Source organism: Fulmarus glacialis, unplaced genomic scaffold (assembly GCF_000690835.1).
Source record: "Fulmarus glacialis isolate BGI_N327 unplaced genomic scaffold, ASM69083v1 scaffold15950, whole genome shotgun sequence".
Classification (NCBI taxonomy): domain Eukaryota; kingdom Metazoa; phylum Chordata; class Aves; order Procellariiformes; family Procellariidae; genus Fulmarus; species Fulmarus glacialis.
In genome coordinates, this window is record NW_009188514.1 from 28268 (window position 1) to 45798 (window position 17531).

General features: G+C 39.3%; 1 protein-coding gene across 1 annotated transcript in view; it reads left to right on the plus strand.

Moving 5' to 3' along the window:
• Positions 1 to 2263: 2263 nt before the first annotated feature.
• TSPAN5 (tetraspanin 5) overlaps positions 2264 to 17531 on the plus strand; it is a gene marked incomplete at its 5' end in the record, with an annotated part of 18988 nt that continues 3720 nt past the window's right edge. Inside the window, 4 exons of the mRNA XM_009578983.1 lie at positions 2264 to 2314; positions 12874 to 13020; positions 14929 to 15099; positions 16659 to 16784. Coding sequence (XP_009577278.1) covers positions 2264 to 2314; positions 12874 to 13020; positions 14929 to 15099; positions 16659 to 16784 — 495 coding nt within the window. The remainder of the gene's footprint in view (positions 2315 to 12873; positions 13021 to 14928; positions 15100 to 16658; positions 16785 to 17531) is intronic.

Here is a 17531-nt window from a genome sequence, read left to right on the forward strand (position 1 = left end):
GACACTTGACTGGATTAAATTTAATAAAGCTAGTGGATCTGAGCCAGACTTGCAGCTGATGTGTATGGCTGTTAAATTAGATTTGTATGCACTGATCAAATTCTTTCATTCTAGTTTTCCATGCTTATTCTGTTCAAAACCATATTAAGCTATTCACAAAACATAATGTTTTGTGCCTCTCTACAAATAACAATTTGCCACTTCCAAGTGCAGCTTATGGATTTTTATAATAATACACCTTTTTTCCCTCACTTCTGTTTCTTCAATCTCGGTGCCTTTGGCTGTGTAAGAAAGAAAGAAAGGAGCCTGTTACTGCAAAAAAGAACTTAACTGTATTTGTCTGAAAGTGATTTGGAAACTTGTACAGCTTTATCTCAAGTTTCAAATAATCACTGCAGTCAGGAGGATTACACACACTCTTCTGGTCAGCTTTATAACCATAGAAAAAGAGCAATCTTGATACAGGTAAGATGACCTTTTTTGGCTCACGTGGTGTATCACAGGAGGCTGTACTGACATTCTCAAATCTCTCTCTTGTACTTTGTAGACAATTAAGACTGCTGAAATAACAGATTTTCTTGACCAGCTGTTCTTTTTTTCCATCTAGGAAAAATTTCCATTTATCTTGTATTAAAATACAGCCAACCCTGCGACAGTTCCCTTTGAAAAATACTGGCTTGCAGTATTGTTTAAACTTAGTCTTGACTCTTCAAGTCAAAAAGGAGAGTTTCGTTACCAGTTAGTATAGATGGGCTTCTGGGTGAGCTGGCTGGGTGTAGTATGCATGGTCCTTTGGTCAGCTGGCAAAGCACACTTGCAGGAGAAAGTCACACAGATGCGAGGGGTGTTAGGGAACTTCAGGGTATTGCAGTGAGCATATTCCACTTGATACTGAGTTATGCTTTACAGATATTCTTGTAGTATAAAGCTAAAATTGCCACTTAAAAAAAAAGTGCGCATAAGGAAGAAGGAATCTTGCTTTGAAGCTGTTGAAATCACTTCTGGGAAAGCTTTTAAAGTTGATATTCGTGCCTCCTCCCACTTCTCAACAGAAAAACACTTTTGTCCTGTTTTGCAAAAGAAAATCATTAGGATACTTAACTGTTTACACAAATCTTAAGAGAAGGCATACTATGTGCCAAAATAAGTCTGTACACTGCAGTGTGGAGAAACCATGAAGAAAACCGGAGTTTGATGTTTGAGCAATGTTCCATTACATGCCCTGAAACTACAGTGCATATAGTTTTCTTTCCAGCAAGCACTTAGGTTTTAAAAACCAGAGATGGAAGTTGGACAGATGGACATTTAGACATGTGCTCGGACGCCTACTATATGTTTTTTAAACATTCTGCACGATTGGTACTGTATCATGCCAAATATGCAGTGGTGATGTTGGGAGACAGAGTGCTTATTCTGCCTGTTCTGCTTGTTTCACTGATCCTTAGCATGGGCTTTGTATGGAAACCCTGTAGTATTTGGAGGGAAATGATGCACTCTAAATTATTCAGTGGAGCAGAGAATACAAGGATATAACAAAATCAGGTGCTGTTCTCTTTTCCGTCATGGGGAAAAGACACTGTCTTTTGAATTTGGTGCTTTTGAGTCTGTTGGAGGAGAAAGGGACTGTAACTTCCTTTAAGAAATACAAAAACATTCAGTATCAGAAAGGTTATAAAATGTTGGCTTCAGGGTTTTTAAAAATTCTTACTCTTTTAGACCAGTATTGTTTTTATTTTTTTTTTTTCCCCCAGAAATCATGGTTTATATTATATTTAAACAGCTTTCTGTGTTTCTGTGGACAACATTGCTAAAACCGATAGTACATGTGTATTTAGCACTTTCTTTTCATCACTTTCTTTCACTGGGAGAGAGCTGTGAGGACAGTTGTTTTGTGCAGGTGGTGGTAATACAACAGTAAAATAACGTGTTGCTTGACTGTGGAGTTTGCTTTGAGTCTGACAAGCTCAAAAAGAACCTTACTTGCTTGATGCTGAGAAAGTGACATTTATTGCGCCTACGACTCCTGTGTGGAACATCCCTGAATGAGCTGTGCAAGTTTTAAATTCTTCCGGTTACAATGGTTGAGTTGTAAAATAAACAACTACATACATATTTTAAAACTCTCGGTAAGCTCCCACAGTCCTGATGAAATTGATTATCCAACAGAGAGGATGAGTCAATATGTATGTTAAAAAAAAAAAAAAAAAAAAATCCATAAATTTATAGTTCCTGCTCTGATATATTTTTATTTTTTTTCCTTTAGTTCCTTGGCATAGCATTTCTTGGGATTGGATTGTGGGCATGGAATGAAAAGGTAAGTTGAATATAGCACCAAACTCCATGTTTTTCCTCATTCTCTCTCTTTTTCTGATGAAATATTGGAATAGTAATATGCTGCACATTTTATGTGTCCCCACACAGTTTCTACTGAAACAAAATCAAGATTCTCTGTCAAATAAAACCTTGGCTCAGCTCACCTAGAGGAAGATCCTTGGCATCTTTCCCAAGAATGCCTTGGCAGAAATCATGGCTGACACTTGCACATAAAATAACCATTTCAGTCCATGCACGCTCAAACTGCAGCTCAGATACTGGAATACTCTACTGAAGGCAGTGTTGGCAGCGTGTCCCCAGGAATGGAGAGGGGAGCCTACGTGTCTCAGAGGGCAGCTTCCTGAAAATAAGCCTCCTCAGCTTTGCCTTAACATAGCATGCTAATTGCTGTTCCTCTTAAACAAAACAAAACAAAAAAAAACCACACCAAAAAAACCACACCAAAAAACGCCCCCAACCCAAAAACAATAACAAAAAAAACCAAACCCAAAACAAAATGAACCCTGAAAACCAAGCCAAACCTGAGACAGAATAACTGTTGGTTTTTCTTGTGCAAATAAAACTGTCTACTGGAACACTCTGTGTTGCAAGACTGTAAAATCAACTTGGAAATGGGAAGAAAGGGGGGTGGGGAAAGAGAAAATATTTATGAACCAAAGCCTAAATTTTAGTTCGCTTGCTACAGAAGTTGGGAGGATGATAAAATGTCAAGACATAATACACAAAACAAGTCAGTATGTATTGGGTTACTGGATGAAGAGTTTGGCTCGCTAAAAGACAACAGCTAAAATTAAAGCCAGAGTTTCCTTTTCTTCTTTGTTTAAAAGATTGAAAATAATAAAATCTTGCTGATAACAATGGTGCTATGATATTCAGTTACATAATGTTTTTTTCTTCTTTTAATGGAAAACACCAAGTAAGTTACAAATTGATGTTCACTAAAGGCATAATAACTGGCACTTGCAGCAGAACAAATAACACATTGGAAGCACTGGAGTTTTGCCACTTAAAATCAGGACAAATTTTGCTGGTTCAAAAGTGAGTTGTTATCTTAGATTCTAATTGCACTGTGCGTGTGCCTTGGATATAGATAATTACAAATAGTAAAGGGATATTAATTAACTCACACTGTATACACCTATATATATGTATATTTACATACCATATGATACTCATGTTGGATGGGTTGAATAGGCTTGGAAAGAGGTGCTGTGATTTTTTTTTTTAATTCAGCAGAGATGTAAAAACATGTTATATTATATTCAATACTCTGAGCATACTCACAGAGCTTATACCTATGTCTAAGCCCCAGAGAAGAACTTTATTTCGGAGTGGCTTTCTAGAAGAGATTTTAACATTTTTTTTTATCGTTTCAGTAAGTAACATAAATGATTCCTCTTTAGAATGAATGAGCAGGTAAAGAGAAAACAGCTATGGTCTAGTGTTTGATGTCTAAAATACACCAGTCCTACAGCTAGAGGGTGTTCTGGCAGAACAATGGTTTTACATATTTTCCTATATGGGAAAGCACCCCCCCTTCCTAGGAAATTAATAATTGCTAACAGCCAGAAGCCAAAACTCAAGTTTTTACTTGAGATTTGGACATCTGTTATCAAGTCATCTTAAACCATTTTTAATCAGATCCTGAAGTGGGAGAAAATGCTATGTTGTTTTTAAGACAAGCAAATAAAACCACCTAGAGCAGTTTAATATGTATTAGCTCAGGCTCTATATGTAGTAGGTTTTTATATAGAAATTAATAAATAAATAAAATACCATTTATTGTTTTAAAGCACAGGTCTTTCCTTGAAAATGAGCGTCTCTCCCCAGCTTCTTTAGCTGTTGTGTCCTGCGGTGCTTATTGTCGACTGTTTCAGTTCATGTGGTTGTATCAACCAAAATGTAGTATAGGTATAGCTGAACTGCAGAGCTCTTGAGCACAGACAGACTTGATTTTTGTAGCAGGAATTATGGAAAAATGGACTTGGGTCAAGCCAATTTGAGACCTTTCTTTCACTCAGTTCTCCAGAGGACAGGCAATGGCCAGAAGCTGCAGTCAGCAACATCAAGTTCCAGATACTTATAGGCCCCATGCAACTTAGTGGGGGCTAGATCAGTTACATCCCAGAGAGAGTTGTTCTTGCTGCAGCTGGGGAGTTGGAGGCAAAGGCCAAGTAGGTGAGAGATCTGTAACTTAACTGGAAAGGACTTCTCTAGCTAGATTGCTTCTTGCCTAAGGCTAGCCTGGATATCCCTTAGGCATAATGGGCTGTTGTAATGGTATACTGTAAGACAGCAAAGCAGCTTTGAAGAGAAGGACCTGGGGGTCCTGGTGTACACCAAGTCGAACATGAGCCAGAACTGTGCCCTTGTGATAAAGAAGGCTAACGATGTCCTGGGCTGTATTAGGAGTGTTGCCAGCAGGTCGAGGGAGAAGATTCTTATCCTCAACTCACCACTGGTGAGGCCACAGCTGGGCCAGTTCTGGGCTCCCCAGTACAAGAGAGACACTGACATACTGAAGAGTCTAGCAAAGGGCTGCCTAGATGATTAAGGGGCTGGAGCATCTCTCCTACAAGGAAGGGCTGAGAGAGCTAGGACTGTTCAGCCTGGAGAAGAGCAGGTTTGGGGGAATCTTAATGTATATAAATATCTGAAGGGAGAGTGCAAAGAGGATGGAGCCAGGCTGTTTTTAGTTTGTGCCCAGTGACACAGGCGATGGGCACAAACTGAAACACAGGAAGTTTCCTCTGACCACCAGAAAATGTTTTGTGGTTTTTTTTTTTTTTTACTGTGAGGGTGACTGAGCACTGGCATGGTTTGCCCAAAGATGATATGGAGTCTCCCTCTTGGGAGATACTCAAAAGCAGTCTGGACACAGTTCTAGGCAGCCAGGTCTAGGTGACCAGATGACCTCTAGAGGTCCCTTCCAACCTCAACCATTCTGTAAAGACTGCTGCTGTCCCAATGAACTAAGTCTTTATCAAAGTTGAACTTGGTGCTGCTATTGTATAATGTGTAAACATAAATTTATAAGGGTTTTTTGCAGGATTGGGTCTTCAGAAGGACTCCTCTACTGTAAACTGATTTGGTGGTGGGGAGGATTTTGATTTACTTCCATCTTGAATCGTATGGCTTTATATCTATCTGTGTTGTTTTATAACCCGGCCATCAACTTGTACGTACTATTGCTGCTTCACAGAATCATTTTAAGATAAAAAGATGGGGTGCCAGGCCACATTAAAAATGCAGGATGTAAAGAAATAATCCACATTTCACAGGAGTCCAGTTTGCCGTTCGCTAAAAACAGTTTGGGGTAGATTTGTGGGTTTGGTGGCTAGTTTCTCTTTTTTGCTAAGTTGGCTTGAATTCTTCCCTTTAAACTTTGTGGTAAAGAAGGAAAAAAGCACGCTATACAGTCTTGTGACCTTCCTTACAGCCTTTGCAGGGAGGTGAAAGAGCTCATTTGCCAAATAGGCAATAGAATTGGCTTGACAGCCAGTCAGCCAGCCCTGAACAAAACCTGGGCAATTAGCATTCTGAGTCATGAACCTCAAAGAGAGCTGGGGGGTGGGGTGGGGGCAATAAACTCAGAGGATGAATAAAGCTATCTATACATGGATGTACTATATAGCTCTCAATCTCTCAGTGTTTTCAGGCACGCTAGACTTGGGCTTGTACCATAAAAAAGTTCATCCATGGCAGCTGATTTCCACCCCCCCACCCCCCCAACAGTGACATGAACATTGTGAACATATAAAGAGTCTGTACTAAAGAGTCTGTACTAAACCCAAGCAACTTATACTACCTTTGCTCAGCAGCAGGGGAAAAATGTTTATATTTCACTGGCTTTTTTAACTACTTCAAGTCATTACTTCTGTTGACTTTTTAAAAATAAACTAGACTCGTACAAAATATCTATTTTCCTCCTTGGTTGTATATATTGGATAATGTGGTCTTAAGGCTCTTTGGGAGTGTTCATGGTATGATGCCAGTAGGTACTTGGGAAAATAAGCTTCCTGGTTGTCTCACTACCTGCAGGAGATTTATATTCAAGAGCAGTGAGACTAAGTGTTGAATTGCTGCTATGTCTTCTGAGACCTTATAAGACTGTCCATGGAGAGGGAATTTTTAGAAGGAAAGCTGGTTTATGGTATACTTTAATATTAAACTTATTACTGGTTTTGGGGTATACTTTAAGTAGGAGGTAGCAAAGGTAGTGATACTAAAGTTGGTGGGTGGGGGGAAATCTAAGATCCTTGCAAAATTTGTCAGTTAGACTTTGTTCATGTGTAAGGTTGACTGAAATAAAGAGGAAGAAGTGGAAGAGGTTGATTATGTGCATAAATTTGGTTTCTAGGTTTTTCTTGTTAAATCAGCGTAACTAGAAGACACTCCAGCTCAGAAGTCAAGTTGTGCACAGTTTGGGGTGCCAGTATGGTACCTCTGTGGGCCAGCATAGTATTCTTAGCAAGCAGGAGCTCTAAATCTGGATCTCAAGTTTTAAGCTAGACTTTTACCTGTTGATATAAGGTGATTTAGGCCTAGTTTGGTGTTCTGGGACAGGCTAAACTCCGTACATAAAACCAGTCACAATTTCTCAGACCAAGTCTGTCTCTCCTTGCCCTGAAATGAAAACGACAGTTGTTTTCAGGAAAAAATTCTCACTTCTTTTACTGTCCCAGTGAGTGGCAGACATCAAGAGGGAGTGATACTCGCTTCATAATTGTTGTGTATACATGTCTATTGCATAGTTCATTTGAAAACAATTGCTGACAAGGAAACCGTGCACATATCCTGTGGGTCCTTATGGGCTGAAGGATACCCAGAGCATATATCTTGCTTCTAAGCCAGGGCTCTGTGTGTGGATTTTAAAGGACTGGGGAGGAGAGAGAGGGATACTAATATTCGCTGTTACATTTAATTTAAATTTCAGTACGTAAAGATGCATTATCTAAACAGGCTTTTAAAAAGTTTTAGTAGTGTTCTAACACCTTGTAACCATTAATCCTGAAAAATGTGAAAAACTGTGTGTCTTGCATGTATTTATGCCAGTTATTCACCTATTGAACTCTGCTTTGTCACGACAAGAAAGCTAGACTAGTTCTTCTCCTTCACTAGACACTTGAAAAATAAAGTTCTGCTGCTATTGCTGTTTGCTGTGGGAAATGCAAAACCAACAAAAATCAAGGAAATAAGATTTGTAAACATACCCAACCTAGTTTCTTGCTTGCAGAGACAAAATTCTGGAGTGGAATTAATTTGGCATGTTTCAAAGACTATTGTTCTGTTCCCCATGCTCATTCAGATGCACAGCATGGAGAAACTGCATGGATTTTATGACTAACAAAGTAGAGAGACATTTTTTCCAATTTAAAATCATGCATTTGGAAATATTTTTATTTCCCATCACCCCCGTGTGTTCCTGCTTGCCAGTGATTCTAAGTCCTGCAGATGAGCTTGTAGAAAGGCTAATCCTCTGTTTGCAAAGAAGAAATGTTTCAGAAGATCCTGTATTGCTGAATCTTTTTCTGACCATCTGCTTTTTTTGTCCCCCCAGTAATGGAATTCTGCAGCAGAGAAGGTTTTTTCCCCATCTTGGGGGAAATGGGAAAAAAAAGAGCTGATTTCTCCCATCCTACTGGTGTTTCTGCTTTTTACTTTTTAATGGCCCTCTGGGATGCTGTTTGTCATGGGGACTGTTGTGTTGAGTCCTGTTCTTTCACATGCACTACTGTGGGCTAAATTCCATATACTTTCACAGGGTATCACCTCTTTGTTCCCTAGGATGATTCTCCTAAGTTGTCTCTGGCTCAAGATGCCTTGAATTTTCATTACTGGGTCAGCTTTTCAAAATTGCTGCTGCCTAAAGTGTTTTCACTTGGAGCTGTTCTCTCTTAGGCACAGTAACATACTGTAGGGTGTGAAATCAGCTGTTCCAGAGAGAAGCAATGGTCTAGCAAACTTCTGGGAACATTTCTGAGACCTGAACATGGCAGTGGATTCTCTACACTAACCACAACCACAGACAGTCTGGAAATCTCGCTAGTTTGTTAATACATTTGTGACTCCCTTCAGGTGGGCCTGGCTTGGTTGTCCATGTTTCTTGGTGTGGCAGAAGGCACCACCAACACCCCTTTCCCCTACACTTTTGTTGGAGAAAAGAGCAGGTCCTACTATTTCACTTGACTTCATCTTCTGAACTTGGGGTGGGGTAGGAACATGAGGTCAGTCTTTCCTGTTCCATTTCTACATCATTGTATCCTAGTGATTGAAGTGAAGTACACTTCACAAATAAAGAAACTTTTTTCATAACTTCACCATTATTGATTTTAGTTCAGTTATGGATGATGCTTTTGTTGCTTCACTACTCCAAATGAATTTTGACCTGTGGTGGATTAAAAGGTTAAATAATAACCCAGGCGCTGTAACGTACAGCAGGCAATTGAGAGTGGGGTAACAGAGCAAACAGATGAGCTGGAGAGCAGCCAGGGAACATGTCCTACTGGCTCTCCTTGTGGGACTACAGCAGAGCCCTGGATTGACGCCATCGTGAGAAGAAAAGTATTAGAGTATGTAGCTTTGCACAAACAAAGTGTTTACTGCCAAATAAGATTATGCACATGCCTAAACTACCAAGAAAGTGATGTGCATGTACCTCAGAAAAATAACCATACTTCCAAAATGAGAATATGGGTTTAGGAAAAAAAATTCATTTCCTCCTTTCAAATGCTAAAGCATCAGTAGTACTTGCAACTATTTAACAGTAAAGGTTGGACTGGACTACTGCAATAGTGTTGCTGAGAAGAATACTTCGCATTTGTGGAAAGCTTGACTTTAAAGGATTTACAGGTGGTTTGTTTAGGTCTTGCGTTGATGCAAGAGATCAGTCGACAAACAGTGACTGTATATTCTGTGACTGGTCAGCCTGAGTATTCAGAGTGTGTCACTGGAGGATGCAGTGTTAGAATATGAGATTCCTGATCCTCTGCTCAAGCACCTCTGGAAACATTCCCTTCTGCTTTTGGCTAAAGATAGGATGAAGACAGAATTGGTCACTAGCAGGCGTTTGTACATCTCTGCCAAACTTTCCTCAGAAGTAGCCATTACAGCCAAAAAATACTGAATACTGTGGTAGTAGGCATTATAGAAACTTGCAGTGGATAGGAAAAGTACATTTAGTTCTTCTTAACAGTATAAAGTGAGATAATATTCCCTGGTCGTTGCCCTTCTGCTTGAAGCAAAATATGCATTTCTTTAAAGTATTGTATTGCTGTCTCTTCAGAGAGCTTATTTGTAAGTGTCCAGAAAAAAAACAAGACTGGAAAACCGTTTTTCAGCAGTAAGCAGCAATCTTCTGTTAGACTACCTCTGTGCATCTCTAGCTGTAACCAGAGAGCATTGCCTGTGTTCCTGTCATTCCTAATATTGTTTTATTGCCAAAGCCTCTCTGAAGATTGTATATCCTGAGATGTCTCTCCAGAATACTGATAACTTGGGATTCATATGCAGAGAGCACACAGAGTACAAACAAGAATTACGCAGTATGTGCTTTGCACTGTCAGGATGTATTATTTGGGGTTTATCCAAGCTAGGCTTATGATTGCCATATGTGGACTAGCAAAAGATGCACATAAAGGTGCTTTCCAAGGACAGCAATGGCAGATAAAGCTTGTTTTGTTCTATTTCAGTACATGTCAGATCATAGCTACCCTGAGGGTTTGGAGTCTGGAGGAGACCAGAGATTAGATGAGTGACTTTTGCTGGGTGACTGGCCAACATGTGGCATGCTAGGGTGCTAAGAGTCTGGCAGGGCTAGAAAATCAAGTAAGGTGGGAAAGGAGACTATCAGAATGGTGATATACGACTGATAACTGAATTTGATTGTCGTGGACTTTAATGGGAGTGTGACAAAATGCAAAGTGGTATATTTCTTCTCATTAACATTTCTTTATATTATGACTAGCTTCTCTAAGAGCACTGTCCACAAATGTGAGCTGAATTTCACTTGGATTTCTTCTGTCATTTGAATTTTACTACTTTCATATGGAAAGAACTTGATTAAGCATAGTAATTTGCTGTGGGTTGGGGTGGGGTTTTTTTGTGTGTGTTTTGGTTTTTTTTTTTTAAGAACGACAGTGTCTTATGAAGAGAGACTTAAATAACTGTTCATCCTTCTTGGATCTTTTTTTTTTTTTTTTTTTTTTTAGGTAAAATAATTGTAGTACAAAGGCAACATCTTTTCTCCAGTGACTGTTTTCTCACTCTACTACACTACAGTCCATTAATTCCAAAACCAACTAATGTTAAAAGAAATAAGTAGTAGTGTTTGCTTTAAGGCAGAATTTCTTCTCATCTTATGGTAACTATATAGGCACAGAGGGGAAACATAGGAAGGACTTAAAAACTTTGTGAAGAAGTCATTTTAGCAGTCTTTTTCCCTTGGGGCAGAGCTCATGTTTCCTGACTTGTGTATGGCCAGTGCCATGACTTTTTCAAAGGTTTGTGTTATTGGATTATACTGTTTATTTTGCTTGTCATTCTTAGCCTAGAAAGTTATGTCTTTGATTTCTTTTCTATGACAAATGTAATGAAGCAAAAGCAGTGGAAAACTTTTGCACAAGTTGATTTAAGTGTTAATGATGGATAAATGTTCATTTCAGCCTTGCTTGTATTAGTTTATTAGTTAGTTTAGAAAAAGGGACTTTTGAGCAGCGTTGTGTTATATCATGCCTTATGTCTATTTTTGTCTTTTTAATGAATGACAATAACTCTACTTCTATATGTAATGTAGGAAGAAAGTGATGAATGTGATCTTTTTTTTAAAAAAAATTTTTTATCCCTCTGTTACGCAGTAGCCTTTTGTAGGCTATTCCTTCTGATGGAGAGGAATCCGGTTTGAGAAAGTCGTTCATGCTGTTGGTTTGTTGTTCGTTAGGATTGGGTTGTAGTCAGGTTTTTTTTTTTCGCTTTTAGCATGCTGGCCTTTTCCAAGGCTCCTTGCTGTGTGCATTGGAGAAATTCACAAGTATATTTTATCCAGTCTATCGTTGTCTGCAGAATTAAAAAGCTTTGAGTAATTGTCTTCGTTTACTACTTGCTCAATGTCAGTTTTGCTTGGGAAGCTATAGAAGCTGTTGCAGACTATGTGGAGTACTGTATTAGAGAGACTGGTTACATGACTATTTACATGTTCTGGGTGGTCCAAATTGAGTATATTAAAAAAAAAAAACAAACCAACACAGGTCTAACGCCACAGTTGTGAACAGTCATCTGTTAACAATGTTACTAACAACTTTTGAAAATGAGGTTATGATAACTTCCTTCAAAATTATTGCTGTTTTGGGACTATTTCAAAGAAGCAAAGGGCGTATGAACAGGGAAAAGGATGAAGAACTTAGTAATTCTGCAAATAAGGAGCTGTAGAGGTAAAGGTCTACATTGTTGGTTTTCAAGCCACAGCTTCATTCAGGAGTTAGAGTAGCGCAAAGCACTCAGTCTGGGTTCAGGCTTCTTTGAGAAACACATGCAGAGATGTCTGCTACAGCAGTGTGCTTTGCATTGACCTGCAGCACTAGGGAGGTGAATAAAGAAACAGTGGTACTTCAGCTTTTTTGCTGCCAAAAGGGTTTAGGAAACTGTAACTGTTCCTGTGCAAACTCACTGGAATAAGGAAGACTTTGTACTTGCTTCTTGATATGACCCATCTGTTCATCATCAGCCAAACTCTGGTTAAAATGTGTTCAAAAAAATAAAATAAAATAGTTCCTCAGGATTACTGGTGTCACAACCCAACCTCTGCTTCTAAGGGGGCAAAAGCATTACAAGCAGACTGTGCTGACTGTCATATGTAAAACACAGCATATGTGGTTTACCATATGATAGGTCTAACCTAAGTTAGTGCAAACCATCTCCCAAGTCAAGTCCTTAAACTGCCTTATGTCTTACTAAGAGACTTAATATTATTTTCAATTTTTTCCTCCCAAGTGATTAGTCAGTAGCTGTACTTTATTTATATAATGGGTTTTTGGCACTGTAGATGCCTGAAGTTGAATTGGCCAGGTATCTAGTTTGTCAAAATTTGGTGTAAAATTCGTTGTTGCAAGATGCTGCAACCTAGGAGTTCACTTCTAATATGTGTAACTGTGTGCTTACATAAACAATGTATATGATACCTAAAATGCATCTCAGCATCCGTAATAAGATTGAGTTAAGTTTTGTTCAACTATCTGTTCTGACTTTCTGGCAGACTAATTCTCATATCAACAGAGGCAGCAAAATGCCCTGTGGGTTTCTCGCAGAGGACTCTAAAAGCACATTTTGTTCTTCATTGCACATGTTGATTCTGAAATATTGTACATAATTACCCTTTTTATCTCTTTTTGAATGCAGAGATTTTCTTAATTGTGTTTTCTTGCTGTACTGCAGAACATTTATTTGCTGTAGTCTTCTACCTTTTTAAAAAGAAAAATGCAAGCAGAATTTGTACAACTGAAAGCTGAACATATTTGTTATCCCTTGGCATTGTTTCTTTCCTAGGGAGTGCTGTCCAATATCTCCTCCATCACTGACCTGGGAGGCTTTGATCCAGTTTGGCTCTTCCTAGTGGTAGGAGGAGTTATGTTTATTTTGGGATTTGCAGGATGCATTGGAGCTTTGCGAGAAAATACCTTTCTTCTCAAATTTGTAAGTAGCCTTTGCAACTGTGGCATTCATCAGTTACATAGCATAAGTCATGTTCTCTGTTCCTGCTTAACTGTGTAAAGATTTTAAAATGTCTTTTGGGGAGTGGAAGGTGTTATCTGATGTGAGAATACTGTTCTGTGAATCGCTTTTGCTTAACTGTTAACACTTTACAGCTCTTCAGTCTCTGGTGCTTACTAGGGTTTTTTTAAGGTTCGAAACTATTGATAGTAAGAATCATAACATGGAACTACTGCTTTTTATATGGATATAGCTTAACATTTTGCTTTCCTGTCCCGAAAAGAGAGAAATTTCTGCTAAGAATCTGCATGTTGAACTTTGAGTCCATAACAAGCTGCCTATGAAATATGAGGAATATAGATACACCAATGAATGTGACCAGTGTGACTTCTGCTGTGCAAGTGCCCCTCATGGTACAGGGGAGATAGGACTGTTATGAGGGGTTGCTTGCTGATATCCTCAATTCTGTACCGTTTAGCTAATCTGAAAAGGCTTCATTGCTTACTGTCAGTTGCTGAGGCCTGAGAGGGAGAAAGGGAGGAGAATGTGCCCAGGACAGGTAAAGAAAATAGAAGTTGTCGTCTTGAACTCTGGGCTGGACTGTTAGTTGGGGAAAATAGTTTGCTGATATGCAAACACACCCTCAGTATTCAAAACTCCTTTAGCTAAGTAGCCTGATTCTGTTTTTTAAAGCCTTCCTTGCGTGAGCTTTGAAGATGAGGATAACAGTGTTATGTTCCATTTTAGATAAATTTAAGATTTATAATAAAAATTCAAGATTCTTTCCTCCACCACCCCAACTTCCAGAGGTGGGCACAGCCTGGGTAGTAGTTGTTTCTTCATAACCATTAGCTGTTAATAGATACATGGAAAGGCTTCCAGTGAAACAACTGCCTTCAAGTGACGTATTTGGCTCCTACAGACATGTTGTATAGGGGAGGAGGCAGTTGAGAGTTACAGCTCTTGAGGCATTTATAAAGCAGCTTGAGATAGTTCTAGCTTGCTCTTGTCTTGCTTAAAAAAAAAAAGGGAGGGGGAAGCTATTGTAACACTTTTTTTTTCTCCTCTTCCTTGCTTCTCGTAGCTTGCCTAAAATGAACCCATCTGCTGTACCAGAAATAGCTTCCTATACAGCAGCTCCAGGAGAAATTAAAAATGCATCTGAACAAACACAGAGAGCATATTAAAATGGAACTCAAAGGCGCAGTTGCAAAAGGGATGGACTTCAGTATATGAGGACCCTGTGTGTTTTAAAACAGTGTAGACTCAGTGGAGATACTTAGAGAAAGTGGCAGATCGTTAGTAATGCCTGTGGCATCTGTTACATTTGCATTAATCATAGCAGCCTCATTTGGTTTTAATGTGGATGTGAGTCATTCCATAGACATTCTGCTCTGACTTAGTCATTAATTAATTTCTGCTGTTACCAATTTTTGCTTTGTCTGCTTAGGCAAAGCTTTACCAATAAGGGTGTCTAAAGAAAAAGTCACTTAGAAAGCATTTCACTGGCACTATTGGTTGTTTAGGCCTTTGAAAATGTAAGTGCCTACATAGAAATTTAAGATGAGTTTTCAGAGCGCCCTACAGGTGGTGAGTAGCCATCTCTGTTGAAATTTACAGTGATTGTCTTAGACCTCTTTGAAAATGCCAGTGAAATGTCCAAAGTTTGAATTTGTTGGCATTTTTATTATTTGTTAGAAGAGAATTAAGATTCCTGTGCTACAGCCCTAATTAAAACTGGTGTATTTTTAATTTAAAATTTCCTCTGTGCTGGAATAGCTTGAACTTGCACTGAAACAGATAAAGCCCTAAGACTGGACATAATTGTGAGCCCTGAAAAATAAGTTTTTGGTCATAAAGCAAAATAATTTTAATCTTTTTTCTTCATAGTTTTCTGTGTTTCTTGGAATTATTTTCTTCTTGGAGCTCACTGCTGGTGTTCTAGCATTTGTTTTCAAAGACTGGATAAAGGACCAGCTGTATTTCTTCATAAACAACAACATCAGAGCATACCGAGATGACATTGATTTGCAAAACCTCATAGACTTCACACAGGAATATGTAAGTTGGACTATGGTGGTTTTTTTTGTAAATCTTACTTTAAAGAAGTACTTCCTCTATTTTTTACATCCCATCTGTTTGGTTCTTTCCAGCAACAACAGAAATATTCTAGCATATTTCAAATATATAATGGCCATTCTAAAGCTTTTAAAAATGTGGTTTGTTTGGAGTTTTTCAATTTCTTTTAAGTTGACATAGATGTGTTCATTGGGCTAGCTCCTTAAATGCTGTAAACCATCAGTGCTTCACTGATCTCCAGTCCATTCTTTGTATGTTCAGCAAGTTTTACCAATTCTTCGTGTGTTCAGCATGTTTTGCTAGAGACTAAGCCTGCCATTTGGCATATTTACTTTTTGAAGGATTCTGCCTGCCTTCAGTAAAGATGTTATTTGTGCAATGTGTGATGCTCAGGAAATAATGTGTTCATACTGTCTGATGAACATGAGCCGGCAGTGTGCCCAGGTGGCCAAGAAGGCCAATGTCATCCTGGCCTGTATCAGAAATAGTGTGGCCAGCAGGAGTAGGGAGGTGATCGTGCCCCTGTACTTGGCCCTGCTGAGGCCGCACCTCGAATACTGTGTTCAGTTTTGGGCCCCTCACTACAAGAAGGACATTGAGGTGCTGGAGTGTGTCCAGAGAAGGGCAACGAAGCTGATGAAGGGTCTGGAGCACAAGTCTTATGAGGAGTGGCTGAGGGAACTGGGGCTGTTTAGCCTGGAGAAGAGGAGGCTGAGGGGAGACCTCATCGCGCTCTAAAACTACCTGAAAGGAGGTTGTAGCGAGGTGGGGGTTGGTCTCTTCTGTCAAGTAACTAGTGATAGGACGAGAGGAAATGGCCTCAAGTTGCGCCAGGGGAGGTTTAGACTGGACATTAGGAAAAACTTCTTTACTGAAAGAGTGGTCAGGCCTTGGAACAGGCTGCCCAGGGAAGTGGTGGAGTCGCCATCCCTGGAAGTATTTAAAAGACGTGTAGATGTGGTGCTTAGGGATATGGTTTAGTGGGCATGGTGGTGTTGGGTTGACGGTTGGACTTGATGATCTTAGAGGTCTTTTCCAACCCTAATGATTCTATGATTCTATGATGTACAGCCAGGCAAAAATTCCTCCAAACTGGCAGAAGGAGTTAGCTATACCAGTGTAGCTCTCGGAGCTGATTAGTTTTGTTGAGAACCCAGGGCACATTAGAATGGACAGAGTATCATACTCTTGGCTCTACTATCCCTGGGGCCTGAGCTTGTACGCCTGTGCAACTCTGGTGTTGTGTAGGCTTATCAGCTGACTCCATGGGTTTCTCTCCAGAGAGCAGCGTTGCAGGGTGTGAACATACTTTAATCACATGATAATTTTAGAGCAACTTACAGGTTTGGAATGTTTTGTTTTTTTTTTTTAAAAAAAAACAAACAAACAAACAAAAAAACCCAAGCCAGCTTCAATGAAACCAGAGGGAATCTCAGATTTTGTTTTGAAAACTGGAGGGAAACTGGCAGCTATGATGCATGTTACTAATGCTGAGATTTGTTTGTTCTGAAAGTCAAGAAGCTTTCCTTTCTTTGTTCTAGTGGCAGTGCTGTGGGGCTTTTGGAGCTGATGACTGGAACCTTAATATTTACTTCAATTGCACAGATTCCAACGCAAGTCGCGAGCGCTGTGGTGTGCCATTCTCTTGCTGCACTAAAGATCCTGCCGTAAGTGACAGTCAAGGGTAGGATGGGTCTGCTGTTCCAATTTTAAATTGTTCTATAAGATTTTTTTTTTTTCCTGGAAGTCATGCATGATCGTTACTTTCTCACCAACCTGTATTTTTTTTTTTTTGTACTTGCAGCTCAGCTTAACCACTAACTCTTCTGCAGTCAGCAAAAATCCTGAGCTAACTTAAGTCTTCATTGTATGCTGTTTGCTGCTTTTCATTAGAATGAGAGAACCATGGGCTTGGTTGAACATACGTATCAATTTTGGCAAGTTTAAAAAGCAGAAGCCCTTAATGAGTTGAATGATAAGAGCTTTCAATTGAATATCATCAGGATATTTTATTTGCTGCCTTAAAGAACAGCAACTCTAAGATTAGACACTCTGAAGCAGGTATTACTCATTATTTAATGCAGTGTCCAGAGGCTGCAGCCAGTTTGACCCAGTTTGTGCTAGGTACAGTAATGAATGACAGTCTGTGCCCTGAAGAACTGACATAAGTTTGCATTAGAATCTTAAGTTGGGTATGGGCATCTTTACATGCTCTTTTTTCCCTTTAAAATTACTGCTTGTCCTACAATCACCTGAGATCAGACTTGAAAGGTCAGAAATTGTTTGAGGGAACAGCTTCTTGGTAAATTTTCATGTCTTTTAAAACAGTTATAGTTCTGGATCATCAAGCAGAAAATGTTGGAGCCATGCATTACTAGTACGGACATGATCAAGAATGAAGGGTAAAGTGTAGG